The 25,163-nt window shown below is 43.2% G+C and overlaps 2 protein-coding genes and 1 long non-coding RNA gene across 10 annotated transcripts in view; 2 read left to right on the top strand and 1 right to left on the bottom strand.

Moving 5' to 3' along the window:
- LOC113264372 (uncharacterized) overlaps positions 1-9,094 on the bottom strand; it is an 18,002-nt gene extending 8,908 nt beyond the window's left edge. The window contains exons 1-4 of one of the 3 annotated variants that reach the window (XR_003319645.4): positions 8,695-9,071; positions 8,276-8,397; positions 6,944-7,045; positions 149-5,483 (exon numbers count right to left, since the gene is read on the bottom strand). This is a non-coding gene — a long non-coding RNA (uncharacterized LOC113264372). Of the gene's footprint in view, positions 1-148; positions 5,484-6,943; positions 7,046-8,275; positions 8,398-8,694 lie in introns of those variants that run through there. The other 2 variants (XR_006410929.3, XR_006410927.3) reach the window with 2 other exon arrangements.
- On the top strand, positions 8,351-23,471 carry TRIM39 (tripartite motif containing 39). 5 transcript variants are annotated; one of them, XM_026511345.4, is made up of 8 exons: positions 8,351-8,916; positions 11,106-11,565; positions 12,596-12,691; positions 17,485-17,715; positions 18,889-18,911; positions 19,495-19,610; positions 20,311-20,861; positions 23,425-23,471. In XM_026511345.4, exons 2-7 carry the CDS (start codon positions 11,113-11,115, stop codon positions 20,856-20,858), a joined length of 1,467 nt encoding a protein of 488 aa, XP_026367130.1. In that variant the 5' UTR covers positions 8,351-8,916; positions 11,106-11,112; the 3' UTR covers positions 20,859-20,861; positions 23,425-23,471. The 5 variants fall into 5 exon arrangements, with proteins under 5 accessions (XP_026367130.1, XP_026367129.1, XP_048081697.1 ...); XM_048225740.2 differs by lacking the exon at positions 23,425-23,471 and having other exon boundaries at positions 8,353-8,916; positions 20,311-20,495; positions 20,794-22,368; XM_026511344.4 differs by lacking the exon at positions 23,425-23,471 and having other exon boundaries at positions 8,352-8,916; positions 20,311-22,368.
- On the top strand, positions 23,425-25,163 carry RPP21 (ribonuclease P/MRP subunit p21). 2 transcript variants are annotated; one of them, XM_026511349.4, is made up of 5 exons: positions 23,425-23,582; positions 23,659-23,759; positions 23,854-23,936; positions 24,746-24,871; positions 25,020-25,163. In XM_026511349.4, the coding sequence occupies exons 1-5, from the start codon at positions 23,526-23,528 to the stop codon at positions 25,091-25,093; spliced, it is 441 nt and encodes a 146-aa protein (XP_026367134.1). In that variant the 5' UTR covers positions 23,425-23,525; the 3' UTR covers positions 25,094-25,163. The 2 variants fall into 2 exon arrangements, with proteins under 2 accessions (XP_026367134.1, XP_026367135.1); XM_026511350.4 differs by having other exon boundaries at positions 24,746-24,878.

Below are 25,163 nucleotides of genomic sequence, written 5' to 3'. Positions count from 1 at the left end.
TGTTTGATTTTTTGTTTTGTTTTCTTTCTGTTTTCTTCTAGTTTGTTTAGTTTGTATTTTTCTGGTGGTGTTGTTGCTATTTTAGTATTTTTTCTCTCTCTCATCTATTCTTTTCTGGACATAATGATGAGACAGAGAAACTCACTCCAAAAGAAAGAACAGGAGGCAGGACTCACTGCCAGGGATTTAATCAATATGACTGTAAGTAAGACATCAGAACTAGTTTTCAAACAACGATTATAAAGATATTAGCTGGGTTTAGAAAAGCATAGAGGATATTAGAGAATCCCCTACTGGAGAAATAGAAGAACTAAAATCTAATCAGGCTGAAATTAAAAATACTATTACTGAGATACAGTAAAAAACAGCGGTCCTAAAGGCCAGGATAAATGAGGCAGGAGAGACAGTTATAGAAGACAAAATGATGGAGATTAAGAAAGCTGAGAAAAAGAAAAACAACTACTGGCTCATGAAGGAAGGATTCGAGAAATCAGCGATACCATGAAGCAAAACAGTATTAGAATAACAGTCCTCTCAGAAGAAAAGGAGAGGGACAAGAGGTTTATATGAACAGATTATGGCTAAGAAATTCCCTAATCTGGGCAAGGAAACAGCCAATCAAGTCTAGGAGGCCCAAAGAACCCCCCTCAAAATCAATAAAAATACATCAGCACCTCCACATATGATAGCAAAGCTCGCAAATTTCAGAGAAAATCCTGAAAGCAGCTCGGGACAAAAGACCCATCCACAGAGACCTGGTAGGCCAGAAAGGACTGGCATGATATACTCACTGTGCTAAATGGGAAAAATATGCAGCCAAGAATACTTTATCTAGCAAGGCTGTCATTCATAACAGAAGGAGAGATAGTTTCCAGGACAAAAAAAAAAAAAAAAACTGAAGGAATTCATGAACACTAAAACAGCCCTGCAAGAAATATTAAAGGGGATTTCTTGAGTGGAAAAAGAGAGAGTCCAAAAGTAACAATGACCAGAAAAGAACAGAGATAATCTACAGTAACAGTGACTTTACAAGTAATAAAATGCCACTAAATTATCTTTCAATAATTAGTCTGAAAGTAAATGAACTAAATGCTCCAATCAAAAGACACATGGTATTGGATTGGATAAAAAACAAGACCCATCAACATGCTGTCTACAAGAGACTCATTTTTAGACCCAAGACACCTCTAGACTGAAAGTGAGGGGGTGGAGAACCATTTATCATGCTAATGGACATCAAAAGAAAGCAGGGGTAGCAATCCTTGTATTGGACAAATTAGACCTTAAAACAAAGAGCGTAATAAGAGATGAAGGAGGACACAATATCATAATAAAAGGGTCTATCCAACAAGAAGATCTAACAATTATAAATACTTACAAGCCTAACTTGGGGCACCCAAATATATAAACCAATTAATAACAAAATTACAGAAACACATTGATAATAATACAGTAATAACAGGGGACTTTCAAACCCCACTCCCAGCAATGGACAGATCATCTAAGCAAAAGATCAAAAATGAAATAAGGGCTTTGAATGACACACTGGACCAAATGGACTTCAAAGATTATATTCAGAGTATTTCATCCTAAAGCAACAGAATACACATTCTTCTCAAGTGCACATGGAACATTCTCCAGAATAGATCACACACTAGGTCACACATCAGGTATCAACCAGTATCAAAAGACTGAGATTATACCATGCATATCTTCAGACCACTTGCTTTAAAACCTGAACTCAATCGCAAGAGGAATCTGGAAGGAGCACAAATACACGGAGGTTAAAGAGCATCCTACTGAAGAATAAATGTGTCAACCAGGAAATTAAAGAAGAATTTAAAAAACAAATGGAAATAAAAGAAAATGAAAACACAACAGTTCAAAACCTGTGGGATGCAGCAAAGGCAGTCCTAAGAGGGAAGTATATAGTAATACACGCCTTTCTCAAGAAACAAGAAGTCTCAAACACACAACATAACCTTACACCTAAAGGAGCTGGAGAAAAAACAGCAAATAAAGCCTAATCCCAGCAAGAGCAGAGAAATAAAAATTAGAGCAGAAATCAATGACATAGAAATCAAAATAACAGATCAATGAAACTAGGAACTGATTCTTTGAAAGAATTAGTAAGAACAATAAATCCTTAGCCAGACTTATCAAAAGGAAAAGACAAAGGACCCAAATAAAATCATGAAAGAGAGGAAATCACAACCAACCAAAGAAATACAATTATAAGAACATATTATGAGCAATTATTTGCCAACAAATTAGGCAATCTGGAATAAACGGATAAATTCCTAGAAACATATAAACTACCAAAACTGAAACACGAAGAAAAGGAAAACCTGAACAGACCCATAACCATCAAAGAAACTGAAGCAGTAATCAAAAATCTCCCAACAAACAAAAGTCCAGGCCCAGCGGAATTCTACCAAACATTTAAATAAGAATACCTATTCTTCTGAAGCTGTTCCAAAAAACAGATGTGGAACAAAAACGTCCAAACTCATTCAATGAGGCCAGTATTACCTTGATCCCAAAGCCAGCCAAAGACGCTATCAAAAAGGAGAATTAGAGACCAATACCCATGATGAACATGGATGCAAAATTCTCTTCAAGATACTAGCCAGTAGGATCCAATAGCACATTAAAAGGATTATTCACTACAATCAAGTAGGATTTACTCCTGGGCTGCAACAGTGGTTCAGCATCCACAAATCAATCAATGTGATACACCACATTAATAAAAGAAAGAACAAGAACCATATGATCATCTCAACAGATGCAGAAAAAGCATTTGACAAAATACAGCATCCACTATTGATTAAAACTCTCTCCAATGTAGGGATAGGGGGAACAAGCCTCAATATCATAAAAGCCATATCCAAAAAACCCACAGCAAATATCATCCTCAATGGGGAAAAACTGAGAGCTTTTCCCCTAAGGTGAGGAACATGACAGGGATGCCCACTCTCACCACTGTTGTTCAACATAGTACTAAAAGCCCTATCCTCAGCAATCAGACAACAAAAAGAAATAAAGGCATCCAAATAGGCAAAGAAGTCAAACTTTCACTCTTTGCAGATATGATACCCTATACTAAAAACCCGAAGACTCCATCCAAAATACACTAGAACTCACATAGGAATTCAGCAGCATGGCAGGATATAAAATCAATGCACAGAAATCAATTGCATTTCTATACACTAACAATGAGACAGAAATAAGAGAAATCAAGGAATCAATCCCATTTACAATTGCACCAAAAACCCGTAAGATACCAGGTAATCGACATAACCTAAGAGGTAAAGGATCTGTACTCTGAAAACTATAGAACACTAATGAAAGAAACTAAGGAAGACACAAAGTGGAAAACCATTCCATTCTCATGGACTGGAAGAACAAATCCTGTTAAAATGCTACCTATAGCAATCTATACATTCAATGCAATCCCTATCAAAATAGCATCAACATTTTTCACAGACCTGGAATAAACCACCCTAAAATTTGTATGGAACCAAGAAAAGATACCGAATCACCAGGGGAATGTTGAAAAAGAAAACCAAAGCTGGTGGCATCACAATTCTGGGCTTCCAGCTGTATTAGAAGGCTGTAATCATCAAGATAGTATGGTACTGGCACAAAAACAGACACATAGATCAATGGAACACAACAGAGAACCCAGAAATAGACCCTCAACTCTACGGTCAATTAATCTTCGGCAAAGCAGGATAAAGAATATCCAACGAGAAAAAGTCTCTTCAATAAATAGTGTTGGGAAATTTTCATGCAGAAGAATGGAACTGGACCATTTTCTTACATCATACACAAAAATAAACTCAAAATGGATAAAAGACCTAAATGTGAAACAGAAATCCATCAAAATCCTAGAGAACACAGGCAGCAACCTCTTTGACGTCAGCTACAGCAACTTCTTGCTAGACACGTCTACAAAGGCAAGGGAAACAAAAACAAAAATGATCGATTGGGACTTCAAGATAAAAAGCTTCTGGGGCGCCTGGGTGGCACAGCGGTTAAGCGTCTGCCTTCGGCTCAGGGCGTGATCCCGGAGTTCTGGGATCGAGCCCCACATCAGGCTCCTCCGCTATGAGCCTGCTTCTTCCTCTCCCACTCCCCCTGCTTGTGTTCCCTCTCTCACTGGCTGTCTCTATCTCTGTCAAATAAATAAATAAAAATCTTAAAAAAAAAAAAAAGATAAAAAGGTTCTGCACAGCAAAGGAAATAGTCAACAAAACTAAAAGACAACCTACAGATTGGGAGAAGTATCTGCAAATGTCTTATCAGACAAATAGCTAGTATCCAAAATCTATAAAGAACTTCTCAAACTCAACACCCAAAAAACAAATAATCCAATCAAGAAATGCAAAGAAGACATAAACAGACTTTTCTCCAAAGACATCCAAATGGCTAACAGACACATGAAAAATGCTCCACATCACTTGGCATCAGGGAAATACAAATCAAAACCACAATGTGATACCACCTCACACTAGTCCGAATGGTTAAAATGAACAACTCCAAAAAACAGATGTGGAACAATGTTGGCAAGGATGTGGAGAAAGGAGAACCCTCTTACAGTATTGGTGGGAATGCAAACTGGTACAGTCACTCTGGAAAACAGTATGGAGGTTCCTCAAGATGTTAAAAATAGAGCTACCCTAGGACCCAGCAATTGCACTACTAGATATTTATCCGACAGATACAAACATAGTGATTCAAAGGGGCACCTGCACCCCAATGTTTATAGCAGCAATATACACAAGAGCCAAAATATAGAAATAGCCCAGATGTCCATCACCAGATGAATGGATAAAGAAGTCACACACACACACACACTCACACACAATTGAATAACATTCAGCCATCAAAAAGAATGAAATCTTGCCATTTGCAAGGACATGGATGGAACTAGAGGGTATTCTAAGCAAAATAAGTCAAAGACAAGTATCATATGATTTTACTCATATCCACATAATGAGTTAACATATTCATATTTATGAAATAAAACAAATAAACATAGGGGAAGGAAAGGGGAAAAAAAAGTAAGACGAAATCAGAGAGGGAGACAAACCATAAAAGACTCCTAACTATAGTAAACAAACAGGGCTGCTGGAGGGGAGGTGAGTGGGAGCATGGGGTAACTGGGTGATGGGCATTAAGAGGGCACTAGATATAATGAACACTGGGTGTTATATGCAACTGATGAATCACTAAATTCTACCTCTGAAACTAATAATACACCGTATGTTAATTAAATTGATTTTAAATTAAAAAAAGAAAAAGCCCAGGATGCCTGGGTGGCTCAGTAGGTTAAGGGCGAAGCTTCTGCCTTCGGCTCAGGTCATGATTCCAGGGTCCTGAGATCGAGTCCACATCAGGCTCCCAGCTCCACAGGAATCTGCTTCTCCCTCTGCCCCCCCCCCCCATGTGCGCGCATGCACTCTCTCACAAAGTCAAATCTGAAAGAAAAAAAAAAAAAGTCCAATTTGGCTTTTCACTTAGGGGAGAAAAAAAAAGATGTGGTATATATATGGAATAGAATATTACTCTGTCATCAAAAAGAATGAAATCTTGCCATCTGCAACAAAGTGAAAGGAACTAGAGGGTATTATGCTATGGGAAACAAGTCAGTCAGAGAAAAACAAATACCATATGATTTCATTCCTATGTGGAATATTTTTTTTTCTTTTAAAGATTTTATTTATTTATGGGACAGAGAGACAGCCAGCGAGAGAGGGAACACAGCAGGCGAGTGAGAGGAAGAAGCAGGCTCCCAGCGGAGGAGCCCGATGTGGGACACGATCCCGAAACGCCGGGATCACGCCCTGAGCCGAAGGCAGACGCTTTAATGACTGCGCTACCCAGGCGCCCCCCTATGTGGAATTTTCTAAACAAAACAGATGAACATAGGGGAAGGGAAGGAAAAATAAGATAAGATACAGAGAGGAAGGCAAACCATAAGAGACTCTTAACTATAGGGAACAAACTGAGGGTTGCTGGAGGGGAATTAAGTGGGGAATGGGATAACTGGGTGATGGGCATTAAGGAGGACACTCGATGTAATGAGCATTGATCTTACATGCAACTGATAAATCACTAAATTCTACCCTTGAAGCTAATAATATACTGTATGTTAACTAAATTGAATTTAAGTACAAACTTAAAAAAATATATAACAATGTATATATTTTTTAATTTTAATTCTCCTTCATCTCATTACTGTAATGCATTTCTGCATACTCCTGTGGTGGAAATGCCTGGATATAAATAAATCAACATTATCAGGGTTATTCCATGTCTCCTGAACTACAATCCCTTTCAATTTTGAACAAGGAATACACTTTGTTTAAAGAATATACTCATATCCTACTACATTCATAAATCTCAGCCTACCAAGTTTCACAAGTCATTAATAACAAATGTGGGTTAAGATTTAAGATTTCCTTTATTATTATTTTGTGTATTATTATATAGATAGATGGAAATAAGATATCACAGCATTGCGTTCACCCCTGTTCCCAATTACTCTCCCTTCAAACATCCTGGAACATCATTATTGTTCTATGTCAGGGGTCGGTAAACACAGGTCTGCTACCTGTGTTTATATGGCCTACAAGCTCAGAATGGTTTTTATATTTTTAAATGAGTGGAGGTTAAATCAAAAGAAAAATAAATATTTTATGACATACGAAATTCAAATTTCAGTGTCCATACAAAAAGTTTTATTGGAATAAAGCAATTCTCATTCATTTGGTATCATCTAACACTGTTTTCACACTACAAATACAGAGGAAGAGTATGAGCCTCAAAGCAGAAAACACAGCTTATTTGGTTCTTTAGGAAAGTTTTGTCAACCCTTGTTCTATATCATAGTACACGCCCTACGTAATTTTATATTTTTATCTAAACATTCTCTCACCTTTCCTTCCATATTCAGCATAAATTCTTGTTAATAACCAGTCTCCAGGCAAACACATTCTTCACAGACCTTTGAAATACACTTCCTCCTCAGAATGGTCACCTACAAACAGAAAGCCAGAATGGAATGCTAGCAAAACCTTAAAAGTTACAAAAGAACAAATCAAAACCAGAACCAAACCTCACCATCACCACCCTCCCTCCAAAGCAAAGCTAAAGTGGCTCACCCCCCAGTTAGTGGCTTTTAAACTACCCTATCTTAGAATTGAAGTATTTTGGGCACCTGGGTGGCTCAGTTGGTTAGGCTTCTGCCTTCTGCTCGGGTCATGATCCTGGGGTCCTGGGATGGAGTCCCTCGTAGGGCTCCCTGCTCAGCCGGGAGTCTGCTTCTCCCTCTCCCTCTGCCCTGCCCCTAATTTCTCTCTCACATAAATAAAATCTTTAAAAAAAAAAAAACTGAGGCATTTTATAAACTAAATTTTACCACTGCTAAAATTCCTAATAGTCAAATAACAATGAGAAAAATAAATAAATAAACGTAATTTTCCCAAGTTTAATCCTCTTCAAATCATTGGCTACCAGAAAAAAAAGGCGCAAGGAGACCAATTATATTAGTATGCCTGATCCTAAATCCCTATACCACGCACATTTGGTATTTTCTGCAAGTAAATAGTTTCTGGCTCCCAGGATGAAAGGTTAAATACTGCATTGTGCTTGTAAACAACATCACAACTTACATAGAAACAAGACGGGCCACTGGGTCATTTCCTTCTAGAAATAGGTACACCAAAATTTGCCCATGTCTTTCATTCTGCATGCCAAATGTTGGGGGAAAGAAGGTGGGACAAGCTGCCTTTTCAATGAACATCAGACATTCCTAGCACTAACTCCTCCCCAGTCTCATCACACCTCTACCCTGCACTAGGTCCTCCCCAGCTCCATCACCTCTATTCAGCACCTCCTCCCTAGTTTCAACACACTTCTTTCAGCAGGCTCTTCCCCGGAAGTCACAGGCCTGCAAAGCTTCCAGTAGCAGAAGAGGAAAGCAGGGAGGCTATAATGTCAAAGTCTGGAGTCCCCACACAAGCATCATCTGCTCTTTGAGACAATCTCAAGTCACAGCCCCCAAAGTGGAAAGAACGGGCGTTAGCACCCACTTAACAGCTGTTTACAGCACGCTTGCTGGCGGTCTGGCGCCGAGTGAAGAGTTGAGGATAAAAGGTGAGCAGTAGAATGGCAGGACTTCCACTCCACCGGGGGAGGTAGTGTCTTTAAGCCCGCCTAGAGAGGGTAGGGCGAGGAGCATTTGAAGCCCAGGGCAGGGAGAACTCACCTAATCCTGGAATGTTAAAAGGCTAAAACTCAACCAGTCGGAAGTGACGTGCCAGCTGAGACCCGCAGGTCCGCCACGTAACTGGCCGCCGCTTCAGCTCGCCACCTTCTCTCTGGACTGGCCTGAAGAGAGGATAAGTGTAGCTGAAAGTCCGCAACCGCCCTTGCCGTGCCCTCAGCGGCTTCCAGCCCCACCCGGGACCAGCGAGCGTGGCCAAAGCCCACCCCGGAGCCTGGCGGGACAGCCACCGTCCCCGGCGCCCATCGGCGCCCTGCGGGCAATGGGGCTTCAGCGCTCAACCAGGCGCATGCGCGGCCCTCTTTCTCCAGAGGATTCCTCCAGTCACCTGGACGACCAAATTTCAGACACCTGCCCCTCCGGGTCCCTTCTCGCTCTTGACTCCTCCAGCTGGTTCTCACCTCTGGCCCCTCTCCTTCTCCTCCTCCCGCAGGCACCGCTAGGCCTTCCCGCGGCGGCCAGCCGACACCCCGGCTTCCACTGACACGAGCCTCTCGGCGCGGCTTCCGCTTCCGGCGAGTATTGTGTGTCGCGCTGCGGGGCGGGGGTGGGGGGAGTAGGAAGGAGGGAGGCAGCGCTCCGGCGGCTCCGCGCCCCGCACTCCCGGACCTGAAGCCGGGAAGGTAGGTGCTGTCCCGCCGCCGCGCCCGGGCCCTGGGGCCTGCCCCTGCCGGCCGGCTCCGCACGCCGCGTCCCAGCGCCCCGCGACTGCGTCACCGGCCCCCCGCACGTAACCACAGCTGCCTCCGCCCGCCTCGGGCCCGGGCGGACGTTTTGCCGCCCCGGCGACGTCAGCGCGTCCGGCGTTGCTTGGCTACCCCGCCGTTCCCCCGTCCCGCTGCCGCTCGCCTCCCCGGGTGAAACTCTGACGCCGTCACCGCGGGCCTCGGCTGCGTCATAGCGGCGGGCATCCCACCTTCACGTCACACCTCCTCCTCACCTGGACACGCATTCCTTCCTCCCTGTCAACCACGACGTTTCCTCTCCCCCTCTCCAATCCCCTTACGCCAGATCTGGCGAGAGAAGATGGAGATGAGGGTGGGACTGAGTTGTGGACGACGCTCAGGAGAGGGTCGCAAGGTGGGACCCCGGACAGTGGTAGAAACAAAATGAGGACGTCCCTGAAGTTTGCCCTTCTACTGAGACATGAGGAATAGAGGGAAAGCAATGACCAACCCAGAGGCACCCGAGGCCTCACTATGGCTGTACCTCCCGAGTCCTCTCTCTGCTTTCCTAACCTTTTCCCCATTTCTCTTTCACACCACTTCTTTGCCAGTCTAGATACATCCTGGTCCCTAACTCTGCGTACAGTTCAACTCACCCCAGGTGAGGAGGCCACCTAATTTCTAGAAGAAAGGGGCAGGTTCACTAGTCAAAGTTGGTTTCCCTTCGGTAAAGAAGAATCATCTGACTGAACTTCTCTCCTGGTTGAGGGAAGAATTCAGGTCCAAATAAATTATCAGCTCCTACTCCAAATTAAAACACTTTTCATGTGTGCCATCAGTATATACAATAATCATTGTTAACCCAACTCATTACATGGCCACTTCTCTCTTAGCACTTAGACCTACTAAATTTCCTTTCTTCTGGTGGGTCCCTAGGTGTGGAGGGGAAGGAGGGGGTGGATAGAGAAATCAACTATTTCATGGATAAAAGTGGTGATTTTCAAGGAAGAAGTGGGGGACTAGCCTTCTGCTTTATAAACCCCTTTGTTGCATTTCCAGTATTTTGAGCCTTCTTTTGAGGGAGACTTGATTGACTGTTTACTTTTCTTTCTCTAATTCCCAACCACTCCAGAACCTATTAGTTGGAGGCACAGTACCTCGAAGAAATTAGTTTTCAGTAGCTATTTCAAAAGACTCCAGTCACTGATGAATATTTAGAAAAAAAACTTGTCAGCTCTCTTTTCAAGAAGTATATATTTTTCAAGAAGTATATACTGATATACTCTTTAGTGTAGTTGCCACGTATTTATCACTTTTCAACTGTTCCAAATGTTCAAATGCACACAAAGAAATGAGATGTTGTGTGAATCATTTCATTCCAAGAAGGCACACTTCCTCTAGATTAGTCTGATAAAAGAAAGAATAATTTCTGAAAAGAAGAGCTTGTTACTCTTGCCTAACTTATTCCTTTTCTTACCCTTTGAAAGAGTGAGGGAATAGTGGCAGAGAAGCTTATGCTTCAAGGGGCTATTACAATAAAATTCTTCTGTAATATTAAACTTTAAAATATATTTAAGAAATCTTAATTAACACTTTGACTTTCATGGCACTTTTCAGTTTCCCAAGCTCCTTTCTCATCTATTAGAAAAATATGTCAAACTAGGGATACATTGGTCTGGTTTTAAGATACATGTGGAATAGTCTGCACCAGGAGATGTATGCTGAGCTAGAGTTTAAGGAGGCCTCTAATGAGAAAGCAGAGGTAAAGACAAAAGAGATTGGTGGTTGGGTGTCAGTGTGCTAAGGAGGGGAAAAAAAAATAGATTGATGGCTGGGAGTCACAGGTTTTGGAAACAGAAAGAAAAAAAGAGGTTAAGGGGCACCTGGATGGCTTAGTCGATTAGGTGTCCAACTCTTGACCTTGATCTCAGGGTCCTGAGTTCAGGCCCTGTATTGGGCTCCACACTGGGCATGGAGCCTACTTTAAAAAAAAAAAATGTAATCTAGTGGAAGAGAAGATGTAAAATACCAAAATAGGGCTAACTGGATTTAGGATTTATCATGGGAGTAAATGTCAGGCCAGGGGTACGAAAAGAATAAACCTCCAACTAATATTTTTCTTTCTCTGCCCCCTTTCCATTCCTAAGTTAAATAATGGCAGAGACAAGTCTGTTAGATGCTGGGGCCTCTGCAGCCTCCACAGCTGCAGCGCTGGAGAACTTACAGGTGGAGGCAAGTTGCTCTGTGTGCCTGGAGTATCTGAAGGAGCCTGTCATCATTGAGTGTGGGCACAACTTCTGCAAAGCTTGCATCACCCGCTGGTGGGAGGACCTAGAGAGGGACTTCCCTTGTCCTGTCTGTCGAAAGACATCCCGCTACCGCAGTCTCCGGCCTAATCGACAACTAGGCAGTATGGTGGAAATTGCCAAGCAGCTCCAGGCTGTCAAGCGGAAGATCCGAGATGAAAGCCTCTGCCCCCAGCACCACGAGGCCCTCAGCCTCTTTTGCTATGAGGACCAGGAAGCTGTATGTTTGATATGTGCAATTTCCCATACCCACCGGGCCCACACCGTCGTGCCACTGGATGATGCCACACAGGAGTACAAGGTGGGGAACCAGACACATGATGCCAATGTGGGGCAAGAGGGAGAAGCACAAAGAATGGGAGACTCCCTGGGTAGAGGATCCCAAGCTCCGTAGGGCAAGACTGTATCTGGTCCTTACTCTAGTCCCCTCAGAGCTACATACACAGAGGGCATACAGTACATCTGATCAGTTATCCTCAAGCATGAAGAAGAGCAGTTTTGAGGAGTGCCTCAAAATTGCTTTCTGACTTTTTCTGATATCATTTGAGTCTTAACGGGTGAATATCAATATTGTGTGGTCTTATAATGTATCATTTTTTATAAATGAATGAAACCACTTGGAGATGATCAAACTTAGGAAGAACTGAAAAGTGGTCTGGTTTCTCCTTCTGTCCCCCTGCTCAGAATGTTCCTTATTTTCTCATTGGTAACATCAGTTTAGACTGATCCCCACCAGACTAAGCTGAACTTGTCTGCCATTTGTATCTGCCTTGATAATGGGTAATATGACATCTGATTTAATTACTGTTGGGACACAGGGTAAACGTTCGAGTAATAGGAACTAAAGATTTTAATATCTTAGCACTGATCAGGTATTTTGTTTAATTATGTTAATAAAATCTTGGACACAAGATTTAAAGTAGTTTAGAATATAAGCAATAAAGACTTTATTATATTTGTAGGTGGTTTGATTTGGATGGGAGGACAAGTGTAAAGGATATCAGAGTACAGAAGGTCACTTTGAACATAATAGGCAGCCACTTGAGTAAGAAAATGATAGGATTGGGGAAGGACATGGAGTTGGTGACAGCTGGACAACTGTGAGATTCAGTGAGAGGAAAGTTTGGTGAGCAAGGAAGATGATGGGTACAGGCTGGTGGCAGGAAGAGGGACCAGAAATTGACACCCCAAATGACAGGCAAGGAAGGGAGTGGGATCAGCGGGTGATGAGATGGATAGGAAGCACGTAAATGGTTTAAAATGAATGGGGTAACCTTTGTAGGATGTGCCAGCCAACCCCAAATGCCACCTCTCCCACTTCCCACCCTCAGGAAAAATTGCAGAAGTGCCTGGAGCCCCTGGAGCAGAAGCTGCAGGAGATCACCCGCTGCAAGTCCTCTGAGGAGAAAAAGCCTGGAGAGCTCAAGGTAAAGGCAGGTGATTCCATCTGGGCTGCTCTGCAGGCCGTTAAACACACATTAACCACACATTATTTAATCCACCAGTCTGATTCATTAGAAAAATGCTGTTCTCTCAAAAACAATGGTATTTTATTAGGCTTCTTTGTCATTATACATTGTACTTAAATTATTTGTCATGAATTAAGTATTGAAGAGAAGGATGTAGGAAGTAAAGGAAGGACAGACAGAACATCTTACTTGTGGCAAGTTGAGGGAGTTCATGCCCATTGGTCTCCTTTTTTCTTGTAAAGCAGGGAGAGAGCAGGGATAGGAGTTTCTTAGAGGGATTGAGGAGAGAAGAATTTGGAAGGTTCACTGGGGAGAAAGAAAGAAGAAGCTGACAAAGAGCTCCCAGAACTGCCCAGTGACTTTAGGACCACCCACATTCTCTTAAGTAAGTTCAGGTATGCTAAATGATGTTGGTTCATTCCTAGACTGTTGCTCTCTCCATCCTACATCTATAGGATCCTATCTATCGTTCAGGCAGGATAAAAGCCACTTCCTATGCAGCCTTCCTTGACTCTTCAGAAATTAACTTTCTTAATTTGCGTATAATTTTGCTTCTCTTTCATAGAATTACCATATTTGTAACATGATATTTTGGTATCTGTCTTATTTTATTGGACAGTGAACAATTCTTAATAGTGGCAGTAATAACTAAGTATTTATTGAGTCCCGTGTATGAATTCATTGGGTGCCATGACATTCCAAACTTACAAGGTTGCATTAGGCTTTATGGTTCTGCCCAGGTTAGAGTTCTAAGAGTTCAGGCCAATGAACATGTGGGCCCTAGAGGAGCTGTCAGACAAAGAAAAGGGGGTCCTGGAGGTCATCTTTAGCAAATATGAACTTAGATACCTTGTAAAGTAGGTATTATTACCCTCAGTTATCACAGGAGGAAACAAAACTGGAATAAATATCTAGTCTAAGATCGCACAGCCAGTATCTGGCAAAATCAGGGATACTGGCTCTGCATGAATCAATAAGTATGTATTAAGCTTCTAATATAGGCCAAATTCTGACACTGGGGAACAATGATGAGCAAAACACAGTCCCTGTCCTGCTTGAGCTTACAGTCACGTGGAGAAAATAGATAACGACACAGCACAAAAAGCACAGTTGCAAATTCATAAGAAGACAACATAGAAATTCGACCTCATTAAAAGCTTCCAGAAGAAATAATGAGTTTTTGGAGTTGAGATTTAGGGATCACCAGAAATTAAACACAAGTTTGAAAATAGTAGAAACACTAATTTTTTAACAATGACAACATTTTGACAGAAAGCAAGTATTATTAAGATTTACTAAGTATTACCTTAATCCTTTATATATTTGAATAAAGCAAGCATTTGAATTTTTTTAAATTTTAACTAATTTTGATTGCAAAGGTGAACTTTAAAAAAAAGTTCTTTGTTCTTTTGGAGGGCTCCTGAGAAACTTAAAATATGTGAAAACGAAGCTTATTCCCAGTCATTAACTTTCCTGTTCCTGTTGATCACCTTCTTAAAGGTAAAGGATAAAGAGGGGAATAAAAATTTTTTTAAACCTTCTAAATGCTTGAACAGAACTGTGGTGTTTTTAAAAATTCAGTGGTCTCTGAAATTACCACGAACATTCCTTTTGTGACCATTTGAATTCTCCTTCCTACTTCTCCCTCATCCGTACTTGCAGAATCAGACCCAGTGCCCCTTTTAGACATAAATAATTTAGTAATTAACCATGCTGAAATGAAAATTATAGATAAAATAATCATCTGCATAATTTTAAAGACTCATGTCCAAATACACACACAAGCACACACATCATAAAGGAAAGTGATTTAAATAAAATCTGATATGTAAATATTTGGGCAAGACTACCCTAAAAGACACCACAATGTAGTTTTATCCTTGTACCTATATGTGACATCATCAACAATGCAACAAATACAAATTCAGACTGAAATAATTGCATAGTAAAACTGACAAGCACCACAAGCAGCTTAGATCTTGGTGACATAATTTTTCAAGATGAAAAGTAGCTTTTGATAAAGTTCTAATTAAAAATACAGTCTTAATTTTATTCAGCCATTTCTGAAAAGCAGTTATATTAAAACCGGGTACAAATTACTCTGTTTATGTATAAAATGACATTCAAGTCCAGGCCTATGTTTTTAAATATACAGCATGGAAATATACAATATACAATATACAATATTATACAATATGGAAAACGGTGCAGAACAGTACATGTTGCAGAGTCATCTCATATATTGGAGTGCTGGCAGCCTTACTAGAGTACCCCCAGTTATGGCAAACAAAATTAAAAAGCCCTGTGTTTCCAAAATATCCCTACTGGGAAGTAACACCCTCATTAAGAACTACTGCCCTACATATATAGAGTGAAAACAAAGAGAAGGGATTATGGAATTATATAAAAGACAGCCATTTTGCTCCTTATTTACCACAGTTATGAATCCTACATTCTTCCCATACATCACCTCTCAACATACACTAACATACACATGTGTGTGCACACACAGGGAAAAAAGTTGTATTTTACTTAGGGGTTAAGAAATAAAATTCAGTTATCTTACCAGCATAAACGAGTGTATTCAGGAATAGCAGCGAATTGCAGTTCAGGACAAGCAAGCTAAGGCAAAGCCATAGGCAAGTCTAGAGAACTAAGGAGAGGACCCCTCTTCTAAAGAGGAAAGGGGGTAGTTGGGAAGGGCTCTTATAAATGAAAAGTCCTTGTAGTAAACTGGGAGTTCAGAGTATAGTGACTTTTCATTGGCTGGTTGTGACAGTTTGTCACTGGCTGGGCTTGTTGCCCTGCAAAAAGAAAACCTTTCTTCCTCCTGTTGGGGTGGTAAGATAGTACAGACTTGCAAGGTACATCTCTTCTGGTTGGGTCTACAATTGATGTGGTAGGTGAGAGCTCCCCCTGCTGGCATCCTGATTCCATTTTAGTGAGGTTTCCTTTCATAATTTTCACAGGGTACATGTTGTAAGAATATATTTCGTTCCAGTGTGCATCTGAGAAGGCAGCAGTGGAATGGGAAGCAGCAGCAGCTCCAGAACCAGAGCTAGCCAGCCTCTGCTGAGAACTAGCTTGAAATCCAGAAATACCAGGCTTCTAAGGCCCATACTGGCTTTGCAGCCACTCTCTATCCCCCTCAGACCTGCCTTTCAGTCCCTATCTACTTTTTACTTCCAGAGTCCCTGTCTCTGCTTCTCTTTTACTTCCCTCTTGGGTTTACTGTTCCCTATCGGTCACGTGACACTTGGAGCCTCCATCTGGGCAGATCACTTGTTGCAGTGGAGGTTCAGAAGGAAGGACATGCTAGGTGATAACCTTCAGGAAGTGTTATGGCTGGTGTTTTAGTCCTATATCATCAAATTTCACGAAGGTTAGAGGTTTAATTCTGTGTGGTAGCTGAGAGAAAACATGTTTCAACAACTAATTCACAAACTTCTGGAACCTATTCCTGGAATGGGAACTGTCAGTTCTCTGAAGTGACATGAAACTTTAACAGGTTCTTCCCTGAAATCTATATACAGGTGACCCTTGAACAAGGTCAGCAGTGCAGTGGGAAATCTGCATATAACTTTCGACTCCCCAAAAACTTAACTCTTTTTTTTTATTAGTTTCAGAGGTAGAGTTTAGTGATTCATCAGTTGCATATAACACCTAGTGCTCATTACATCACGTGCCCTCCTTAATGCCCATCATGCAGTTACACCATTCCCTCACCCACCTCCCCTCCAGCAACTCTCAGTTTGCATCCTGTGATTAAGAGTCTCTTATGGTTTGTCTCCCTCTCTGATTTCATCTTATTTTATTTTTCCTTCCCTTTCCCTATGCTCCTCTGTTTTGTTTCTTAAATTCCACATATGAATGAAATCATGATATTTGTCTTTCTCTGACTTATTTCACTTAGCATAATACCCTCTAGTTCTATCCATGTCATTGAAAAATTTAACTCTTAAGACTTTACTGTTGACCAGAGGCATTAGCGATGACCTAAACAGTGATTAACACCTATTTTATATGTTATTTGTATTATATACTGTATTCTCACAGTAAAGTGAGCTAGAGAAAAGGAAATGTTATTAAGAAAATCATAAGGAAAAGAAAATACCCTATTTATGGAAAAAAAAGTCCATGTGTAAATGGACCCTCACAGTTCAAACCTGTATTGTTCAACAGTCAACTGTATATATTTTGTAACAACCCATTACTACAATCTTACTGATTCAGATACTTTTCCAGTTCGTTCTCTGGTTTGTAGAGGGTAGACGTCTGGCAATATACAAATGATGACCATCTTATCTCTAACTTTCCAGTACTTATTACTTTCCTTTTCTTGATAAATTGCATTAGCTAGAGTTTAGAATTGGGAATAGCAGATATATCTTGTATCCATAATAGTAGATGTCATCATATTATTGAGTTCTTATATCTTGCTTTTTTTTCACTAAACCATAGAAGTACAGCTTTTTTAGAATAAAGAAAATTTTAGAATAAAGAAAATTAAAATTTTTTTAAACACTGATTTTTTTAAATTTCCCCAGTCATCTTCATTCCCGAGTAATCAGTAAGGGTGACAGTGAGAATGGAACCATTACTTACAGAAGGAAATTTCAATGGAGAGAAACATGAGTATCCTGTTAAGCTATTTCCAGTGACCCTGGAAGTCTGTGTTAATTCATACACATGGTGGGTAGGGAAAGGCCCCACTGGCCCTGCTAAATATAACACTTTCCCTCTTTTCTCAGAGACTAGTGGAGTGTCGCCGGCAACAGATCTTAAAGGAATTTGAAGAGCTTCATAGGCGGCTGGATGAAGAGCAGCAGATGTTGCTCTCACGACTAGAGGAGGAGGAACAAGACATTCTACAGCGCCTCCGAGAAAATGCTGCTCACCTTGGAGACAAGCGCCGGGACCTGGCCCACTTGGCTGCTGAGGTGGAGGGCAAGTGCTTACAGTCGGGCTTCGAGATGCTTAAGGTTCGACCTTTGCCCCTGCATAGCCCCTCAGGTCAAGTGCAGTATAGCTTTGCACAGGCCCTTCTGTCAACCTGGGATGCTCACTCTTCTGCTTTGCTTCTCTAATCCAGTTCTTGAGTCCAGACATACTCAGAGGATCTTTTTTCTATAGAAAGGCTTCTCTGATTTCCCCCATCCCCTTCTAATCATTTCTGTGTTCTTATGTCTTGTGAACAATTATGTGCTTAATTTGTACCAAAGAAAATAATTCCCTTTGAAAGGAGGGAAATCGAGTCTGAATTAGTGAAAAAACACTATACATTAAAAATTATGTAAATGTAGTTGCCATTACTTTTAGGTCCTGGAACTTGATTTACCTAGTGCTAAAAAAAAATACAAACCTAGTTTGAAGGACACTTGAAACTATGTATAAATAATATATTACTTTTGATATGTAAATATTGCCTTTAAAATGTTTGAAATAATTTGTTCTTTTAAGCGGATGAATGGTGTTAGCAAGGCTGTAGGAAATATGTCTCTTATTTTAGAGATCAGATTACCAGCATTTGAATCAGTGAGGCTTCGTTGTACATATATCTGCGTGTTATGTATTGCTTGGTATTTATTCTTGTGTCCCTTCATGTATGTGTGTTCTGCCTTCCACATTAAACTGGGAAATCCTTGGGGGGCAGAGATTTCTCTTCTTTGTCTTCTGGACCCCAAGTATTCACAAATCAGGATTGGCACACAGTTATTAATGTTTATTAATGAGTACCAGATGGGGATAACAAACAACAACAGGAAAGTGTGATTCATTCCTATGCCACCAGTCTGTACTGATCCTCAAAGAGACAGGTGTGTGGTTGGTACTTGGGGGACAGAGTAAAGAGCAGACACAATCCCTGTCCTTTTCATTGAGCTCCCAGTATCCTTAAGGAGCAAGACAAAGACACAAGAAACCATTTGGAAGTGATATAAATTGCCAAGCTTCGTGCTAACCAAAAGTTGAAAACGGGGATCAGGTTGCAAGAGATGTACTCAGATCCCCCTGGAGCTCTTCCCCATGCATTGTGACCCTCAGTTTGCCCTATTCCTATTGTATAGATCTAGGAATTTGGGGAGGGGGGAAACCTTTTGCCTGTAGGACCCTTGACTACCAGGACCAATATTGCTTTCTTTTCTCCTTCCCTCTAGGATGTCAAAAGTACCCTGGAAAAGTAAGTGATTCTTGCATCTCTTTGAGTGAGTTAGGTCTTGGCTTAGAGACCAGGAGTACAGTTAGGAGTTAGGGGAGAAGGATAGGAAAGTCACGCAGTGTCTGGTAAGATGGGGGAGAAGGTTCATTGCATCCATGAAGCCAGTCAGAGAGCAAATCATTGGGAGTAATAGTCCATTACCTTTTCCCTTTTGAGCATCAGGACTAACCTGGTGAGGAAGATACCAAGGTAATGTAGAACCAGATTCTCCCTGTGCCTGTGGGTGGAAATGTGTCCAAACAAGACAGACAAAGGAAGGGGTTTGGAGAGTGGAGAGAGTGATTACCTACTTGCATGAAATATAGCCATACCCCCAGAAAGTTCTGAGACTCATTCTTAAAATAAGGCTCTGTCCAGGGGACCCTGTGGCTCTCCATAGATTGGCAAAAGAAAGCAGTAAGTGAGTACTTGTCTTCAGAGAGGAGGAAGAAAGTGGGAGGTTGGAGAATTTTAGTTTCTCCCCAAAGAGAATATCTGCATACTCACTCAGCTGGAGCTTCCCCTGACCCTGCCCTCTCTTCCCCTATCTCCCTATCCCTCCTAGATGTGAGAAGGTGAAGACCATGGAGGTGACTTCAGTGTCTATAGAGCTGGAAAAGAACTTCAGCAATTTCCCCCGACAGTACTTTGCCCTAAGGAAAATCCTTAAACAGCTAATTGGTGAGTTGTTCCCAAAAGTAAACTAGTAGAGGGAATCAGCAGAGAAGAAAATCTTTAGATCCCACTTTATCTGGGCTCCACTTACCCCATCTGTCACTTTTTGTGCCCATCCCTTTACCTGGCTTTCAATTTCACTGTGAGTAACAGAGCTTAGGTGTCATCTACTCTTAGGCCCACACTTTTCTAAATAGGCACCCAGAGAGGTTAAATAATATGCCTAAACTTGTCCCCCCTTGAGAGTGAAAGGGAGTATCATTAATATTTACTCAGAGAAAATAGTCATGAACCAGGACTGTTCCAGATACATGATCACCCTATCCCTGGACCATAATACTGTCTTTCTGTGTATCCTTCTTAACATTTTCTGTTCTTTCTGGCCCTTAGACTATGACTTGTGCTTCTTCACGTAGTGAGATGATGTCACAGGGTGATGGAGAAGGGGTCAGGCAGGAGCCTAAACCATCAGCCCTCGCAGAACCAAGAGATCATTAGCTGTTTACTTTAGGGCCAGGGTGAGAAGGGAAGCCATTGTTCCCTCCTTTCCCTTAGATGACACCATGGATTGAGAAAGTGAATCAAACCATGGTGTTCTTGGGACCTTTAAGGAAGCAGACTCTGTAAAGGCAGGCTGGAAGAGTGAGGCAGGGCATTTAGCTATTCCCGTCCTCATCTAGCTCCCCACTCTGGCTTCTCCCGCCAGCGGATGTGACCCTGGACCCAGAGACTGCTCACCCTAACCTAGTCCTGTCAGAAGATCGTAAGAGCGTCAAGTTTGTGGAGACGAGACTCCGGGATCTCCCTGACACACCACGGCGGTTCACCTTCTACCCTTGTGTCCTGGCTACTGAGGGCTTCACCTCAGGCCGACACTACTGGGAGGTGGAGGTGGGTGATAAGACCCACTGGGCAGTGGGCGTGTGCCGGGACTCCGTGAGCCGAAAGGGCGAGCTGACTCCACTCCCTGAGACTGGCTACTGGCGGGTGCGGCTGTGGAATGGGGACAAATATGCAGCCACCACCACGCCTTTTACCCCTTTGCACATCAAGGTGAAACCCAAGCGGGTGGGCATATTCCTAGACTATGAGGCCGGCACACTGTCTTTTTACAATGTCACAGACCGCTCTCATATCTACACTTTTACTGATACTTTTACTGAGAAACTTTGGCCCCTCTTCTATCCAGGCATCCGGGCTGGTCGGAAGAATGCTGCTCCACTTACCATCAGGCCCCCAACAGATTGGGAGTGACAGGTAGGGATGTGGGAATAATTGGGGTGAGTCAGGGTCAAGAGCTATGGGCCTTCCTTCCTGTGACCTGCTGGAACGTCTTCGTGTCTGCCTGGTTCCAGTCCTGCACTGTCTAGGAGAAGCACCTTGGTTTCTAGAATGGTTTATATGGAGGAATAGATAGGACTGGTCTGGGATGAGAGCACAGCTGTGTCTCCCTCCTGTCAGGGTGGGGAGCTAGTTCCCAGGGGTTGTCTCCCCTGAAGTCCATCAGGTTTTTCTATTGCACATGGATAGGTTGGGAAGGAAGGAGAGGCTTTTCCGGAAACAGAAAGTCTGTGGGAGGGTCTGACTTGCTCAAAACCAGAAGAGGAAAGAGAAACCCCTGCACATCCTTTTAGGGGTTCTTTGACCCAGAATGGTCTTATTTCTTGAGGAAGATCAGAGGGGTCTGTGTACCTCTAGACTAAAATAAAGATGAATGATAGTTGCTGTTATGGGTCTAGAAGTTAAGGAGATTTTTGTTTTTGTTTTTGTTTTTGTTTTTTTTGAGGGCAGAGATTGAGCATCAAGATTAGAAAGAAAGTCGGGAAAGGGGCTAAAGGAACAGATTCCTAGTGACTAATGAAGGGGATAGGGGTTTCTTTGGTCTTCCATTCCCAGAGTAAGTTGCCATTATGAGTAGGATTGGCCAGAGGTAGGAATGGGGGGAGGAGAGGGTGAGAAGAAAGGAGAGGAGAACTTGGGTCCCTGCCTCAGCCTTCAGCAAAGCTGGCTTAGTGCCTGCCTCCTTAGAGTTGGTTGTCTCCAAGATGTCAGCCAGTCACCTTTCTCCTGCAGAGATGAGGTACCAGAGACCCCCAAGACACATCTACCCATTCACTGCTTTCCCAAGGGAACCTGGAAAGGACAGTCAGGTATTAGAGGAAAGAGAAAGGTTTTTCTATCCAAAGCCCTGGCCTTAAAGGATGTTACCAAGTAGCTGCTCCCAAGTTCTCAGCCTTGTTGCTTGGCTAAGGTGTCCAAGCCAAAAAGGGAGAAAGGAAATGGAGTCTTCTTCACCCTGAGGACAGGGTAGAAGAGAGGGTGTGTAGAGGGAAGGGTCAGGCAGGCAACTTCCTTTAGCCTGTGTGCATATGGCCTGGAACTAGTGTTCACAGGAGCCAGTCTTTTGCTTATTTGTTGCCATCCTTCACCTTTTGCCATTTCCCCTATCAGAGAATGTAAATCATTTTGACATTAGGCCAAAATAAACAACTTGTAGGGTACATATGTTGTCAAAAAAGGTTAAAGCGATGCATGTCAAACCAAACTAAAATGATTTGAAATATCTGCTATTTGGGTGATCAGGGGTTCACAGAAGATTGGGACAAGAGACTGCAGTTTATTGAGAGTGTTTCAATTCCTCCTACCACCTCAACAGGACTTTGTCCAGACTCTCCTCTTACCTTTGTGCCTTGACTGTGGTTCTTTGTGGCAAGATGCTTTGGTTGGTAAAACATAATATGGAACAAAGGATCCACTGAAGTGATCTCTGTGTTGTGTGGTAATTTGATGATGGCCTTTTGTTGATGTGTAAGAATCACTGGTGTTAAGAATGCATGATCCTGGGGTTCGCCCTCAGTGATTGATCAAGGTCTGGGGTGGGCCTGGATGTCTACATTTAAAACATACTCCTCATTGGAATTTAGGGATCCTTGTGAAATTAATCCTAGAGGAGGTTTTGGCCATTTCTTCTGAGCTGGAGGCCTGGTTTCCTGCCTGGCCTGGCAGGATTTGAGAAGGGAGAGAGGCCTTATTCTCTCCTGACTTAATGCCGCCCTCTCCCTGTCTCAAGGTTCATTCATGTTCTGCCCCTCCAGCTCACATCCCTCTACTTCTGACTTCAGGAACTGGTGATCATTACCTATGAGGCAGAAGTAAACACAAGATGTCAAACAGAACAAACTGGGAGACAGAGGTCAGAGTAAGGAATGTGAAGTATATGATTGGAACAGGGGAGGTGGGAGAGGGGAGAGTTTCAGGGGCAGGAGATGTCAGAAGTTTCTGTGCTCCAGTACCTAAGACTAGAAGTTAGCTAGGATCACCTACTATGTATGTGTCCAGCACTGCATAATAGGAAGTGTTTATTTGGTAAGTGGAAAAGAATGGGAATAAGCTGTGCTTCCTCCCCTTGACCACCCTCATGATCCTTTACAATTTCACTCCTGCTGGTACCAGTGCTTTTTCTGAATGTATAACTTCTGTTCCTTCGGTCTGTAGATCTTTCAGGCAGCAGCCTTGGGCTTCAGGAGAGTAGGGCAGAAGTTCTAGCTGGGTGTAAATTGCACATAAGCATCTCCCCATAAGGAGACCAGTCTTCTGTGCTAAAAATGTTTTGCAGTTTAAGATCCTCTCCTGTTCACTAGACTTTCCGACCTAGTATAACTGATCATGGGCTTGAGGAAGACTAGAAGGAAGCCAAAACTCAGGAAGGGACCCTGGACTTGGGTGGCAGGGGTGCGTATGGGTTTATAGGCAACTGGAGTCCGTGAGGCCGCAGGGTGGCGCCAGAGTAAGGCTCTCAGAGAGGGGCTCGCGGGCCCAGGAACCACACTTCCCAGGAGGCCGTGCGCGGGCGCCTGAGGCGGGGCTACCGGAGGGGCGGGACCTGCGGACGGTCGTGTGTGAGGTGCTCGAACGGCGCCGATGGCTGGGCAGGTGAAGGACCGCGAGGCCTTCCAGAGGCTCAGCTTCCTGTACCAGGTGAGTCCCGCGTCGGGGGCGTACGGGGAGGCGGCCGGGTGTGGCCGGCCACGAAGTAATGGTTTCCCTCCCCCAGGCCGCCCACTGTGTCCTTGCGCAAGACCCCACGAACCAGGCGCTGGCGAGGTTTTACTGCCACACGGAGAGGACCATTGCAAAGCGGCTGGTCTTGCGGCGGTGAGATGCGCAGGGAAACTGGCGGCGGGCGGGACGCGGGAAGAATGGGAGAGGGAGCGCGGGCGCTCGGACCACCAACCCCCTCCTCCCGCAGGGACCCCTCGGTGAAGAGGACCCTCTGTCGTGGCTGCTCTTCCCTCCTCATCCCGGGCCTCACCTGCACCCAGCGCCAGAGACGTGAGTGCTTCTGATGATGTGGGGTGATTGAGGAGTGCCAGTGGGCAGGGGAGGAGACCCCCTTCCTCGCTTTAGGTGGGCTTCTGGCGTGGGATTTACAGCAGCCGGCTTCTTCCAGCTCCGGGTTGAACGGCTAACTCCACATGGACCAACTAAGGAAAGTCTGGGCAGTAGGGAAATGATGTTGCCCTAAGAGGTAGCCCCGCCCACACATACTAATAGATGTTGTTTTGCATAGTGGAGGACAAGATTCACATCAGCATTCATTCATTCATTCAACAAATATTTTTCTAGGATGTGTCAAGTATTGTACAAGATCCATTATTCTCACTGAAATTATAGTCTGATAGGACAGACTAAGAAACAAGATAGTGTAGAAAAATGCTTTACTTGAGGAAGTAAAATGCTAGGTTACTTATACCAGTGGTGGTACGGTTCATGATAAGCAAGAGGAGTGAGAAATGGAAATTCTAGGCATGCGTGAGGACTCTGAGACAAGAGAGCTTGCGGTGCTGTCAGGGAGACCAGAGTCCAGGAACCTGGAGTTTGAGGTAGGCAAGGGCAAAAACGTGAGGCTGGGGAAGGACACAGGGCAGATCTTGAAGAGGCTTCTTAAGAAGTTTGGACTTTATCTTAAGGGATACTGAGAAATCGACAGACTGTAGGCAGGGGTAAGATGCCTCAAATTTGTATTCAAAGTTGGGAAATGTTGGAATTCCTATTGAGAAACAGTGGAGGAAAACTGGGTGCAGGAGACCTTTTCTTCTCCTAAACCTGGGCACTTCCCCCCACTCCGCACCTTCACCCAGGCTGCAAGGGACAGCGCTGGACAGTACAGACTTGCCTAACATGCCAGCGCAGCCAGCGTTTCCTCAATGATCCTGATCATCTACTCTGGGGAGACCGGCCTGAGGCCCAGCTGGGGAGCCAGGCAGGTGAGAGGTTTGTAGAGAAAAATTGGGGATGCCCCCAGGAAGTTAGGGGTGGTGGGGGCGCATAGAGCTGAAGAGGACACACAGGTGGATTCTGGATTGCTGTGAGAGGTGCAACAATCTTAAAAAACTCAAATTCTCATCTACCCAGATCTCAAATCACCACAGCCCCTGCCAAAGGCAGCCCACCCCATTCCAGCCCACCTTCCTGAGGAGAAAGTGTAGCCTCAGAGCTCCAGCCACCAGTGATGGATTCACCCTATCTTTCAAATAAATAAAGTATAATTGTGTTTCA

The sequence above is a fragment of the Ursus arctos genome, unplaced genomic scaffold, assembly GCF_023065955.2.
Source record: "Ursus arctos isolate Adak ecotype North America unplaced genomic scaffold, UrsArc2.0 scaffold_31, whole genome shotgun sequence".
Taxonomy (NCBI): Eukaryota; Metazoa; Chordata; class Mammalia; order Carnivora; family Ursidae; genus Ursus; species Ursus arctos.
The sequence above is the reverse complement of the archived record's forward strand: the minus strand, read 5'-3'. Positions and strand labels throughout refer to the sequence as shown.

What these genes read in the sequence shown, in the direction of transcription:
- RPP21 (XM_026511349.4), top strand. Translation starts at nt 23,526, where the DNA reads ATGGCTGGGCAGGTGAAGGACCGCGAGGCCTTCCAGAGGCTCAGCTTC. An exon ending in AAGCGGCTGGTCTTGCGGCG is followed by an intron (nt 23,760 to 23,853) that starts GTGAGATGCGCA and finishes CTCCTCCCGCAG; the next exon opens with GGACCCCTCGGTGAAGAGGA. An exon ending in CTGCACCCAGCGCCAGAGAC is followed by an intron (nt 23,937 to 24,745) that starts GTGAGTGCTTCT and finishes ACCTTCACCCAG; the next exon opens with GCTGCAAGGGACAGCGCTGG.
- TRIM39 (XM_026511345.4), top strand. Translation starts at nt 11,113, where the DNA reads ATGGCAGAGACAAGTCTGTTAGATGCTGGGGCCTCTGCAGCCTCCACA. An exon ending in CGGGCTTCGAGATGCTTAAG is followed by an intron (nt 17,716 to 18,888) that starts GTTCGACCTTTG and finishes CCTTCCCTCTAG; the next exon opens with GATGTCAAAAGTACCCTGGA. An exon ending in GTCAAAAGTACCCTGGAAAA is followed by an intron (nt 18,912 to 19,494) that starts GTAAGTGATTCT and finishes TATCCCTCCTAG; the next exon opens with ATGTGAGAAGGTGAAGACCA.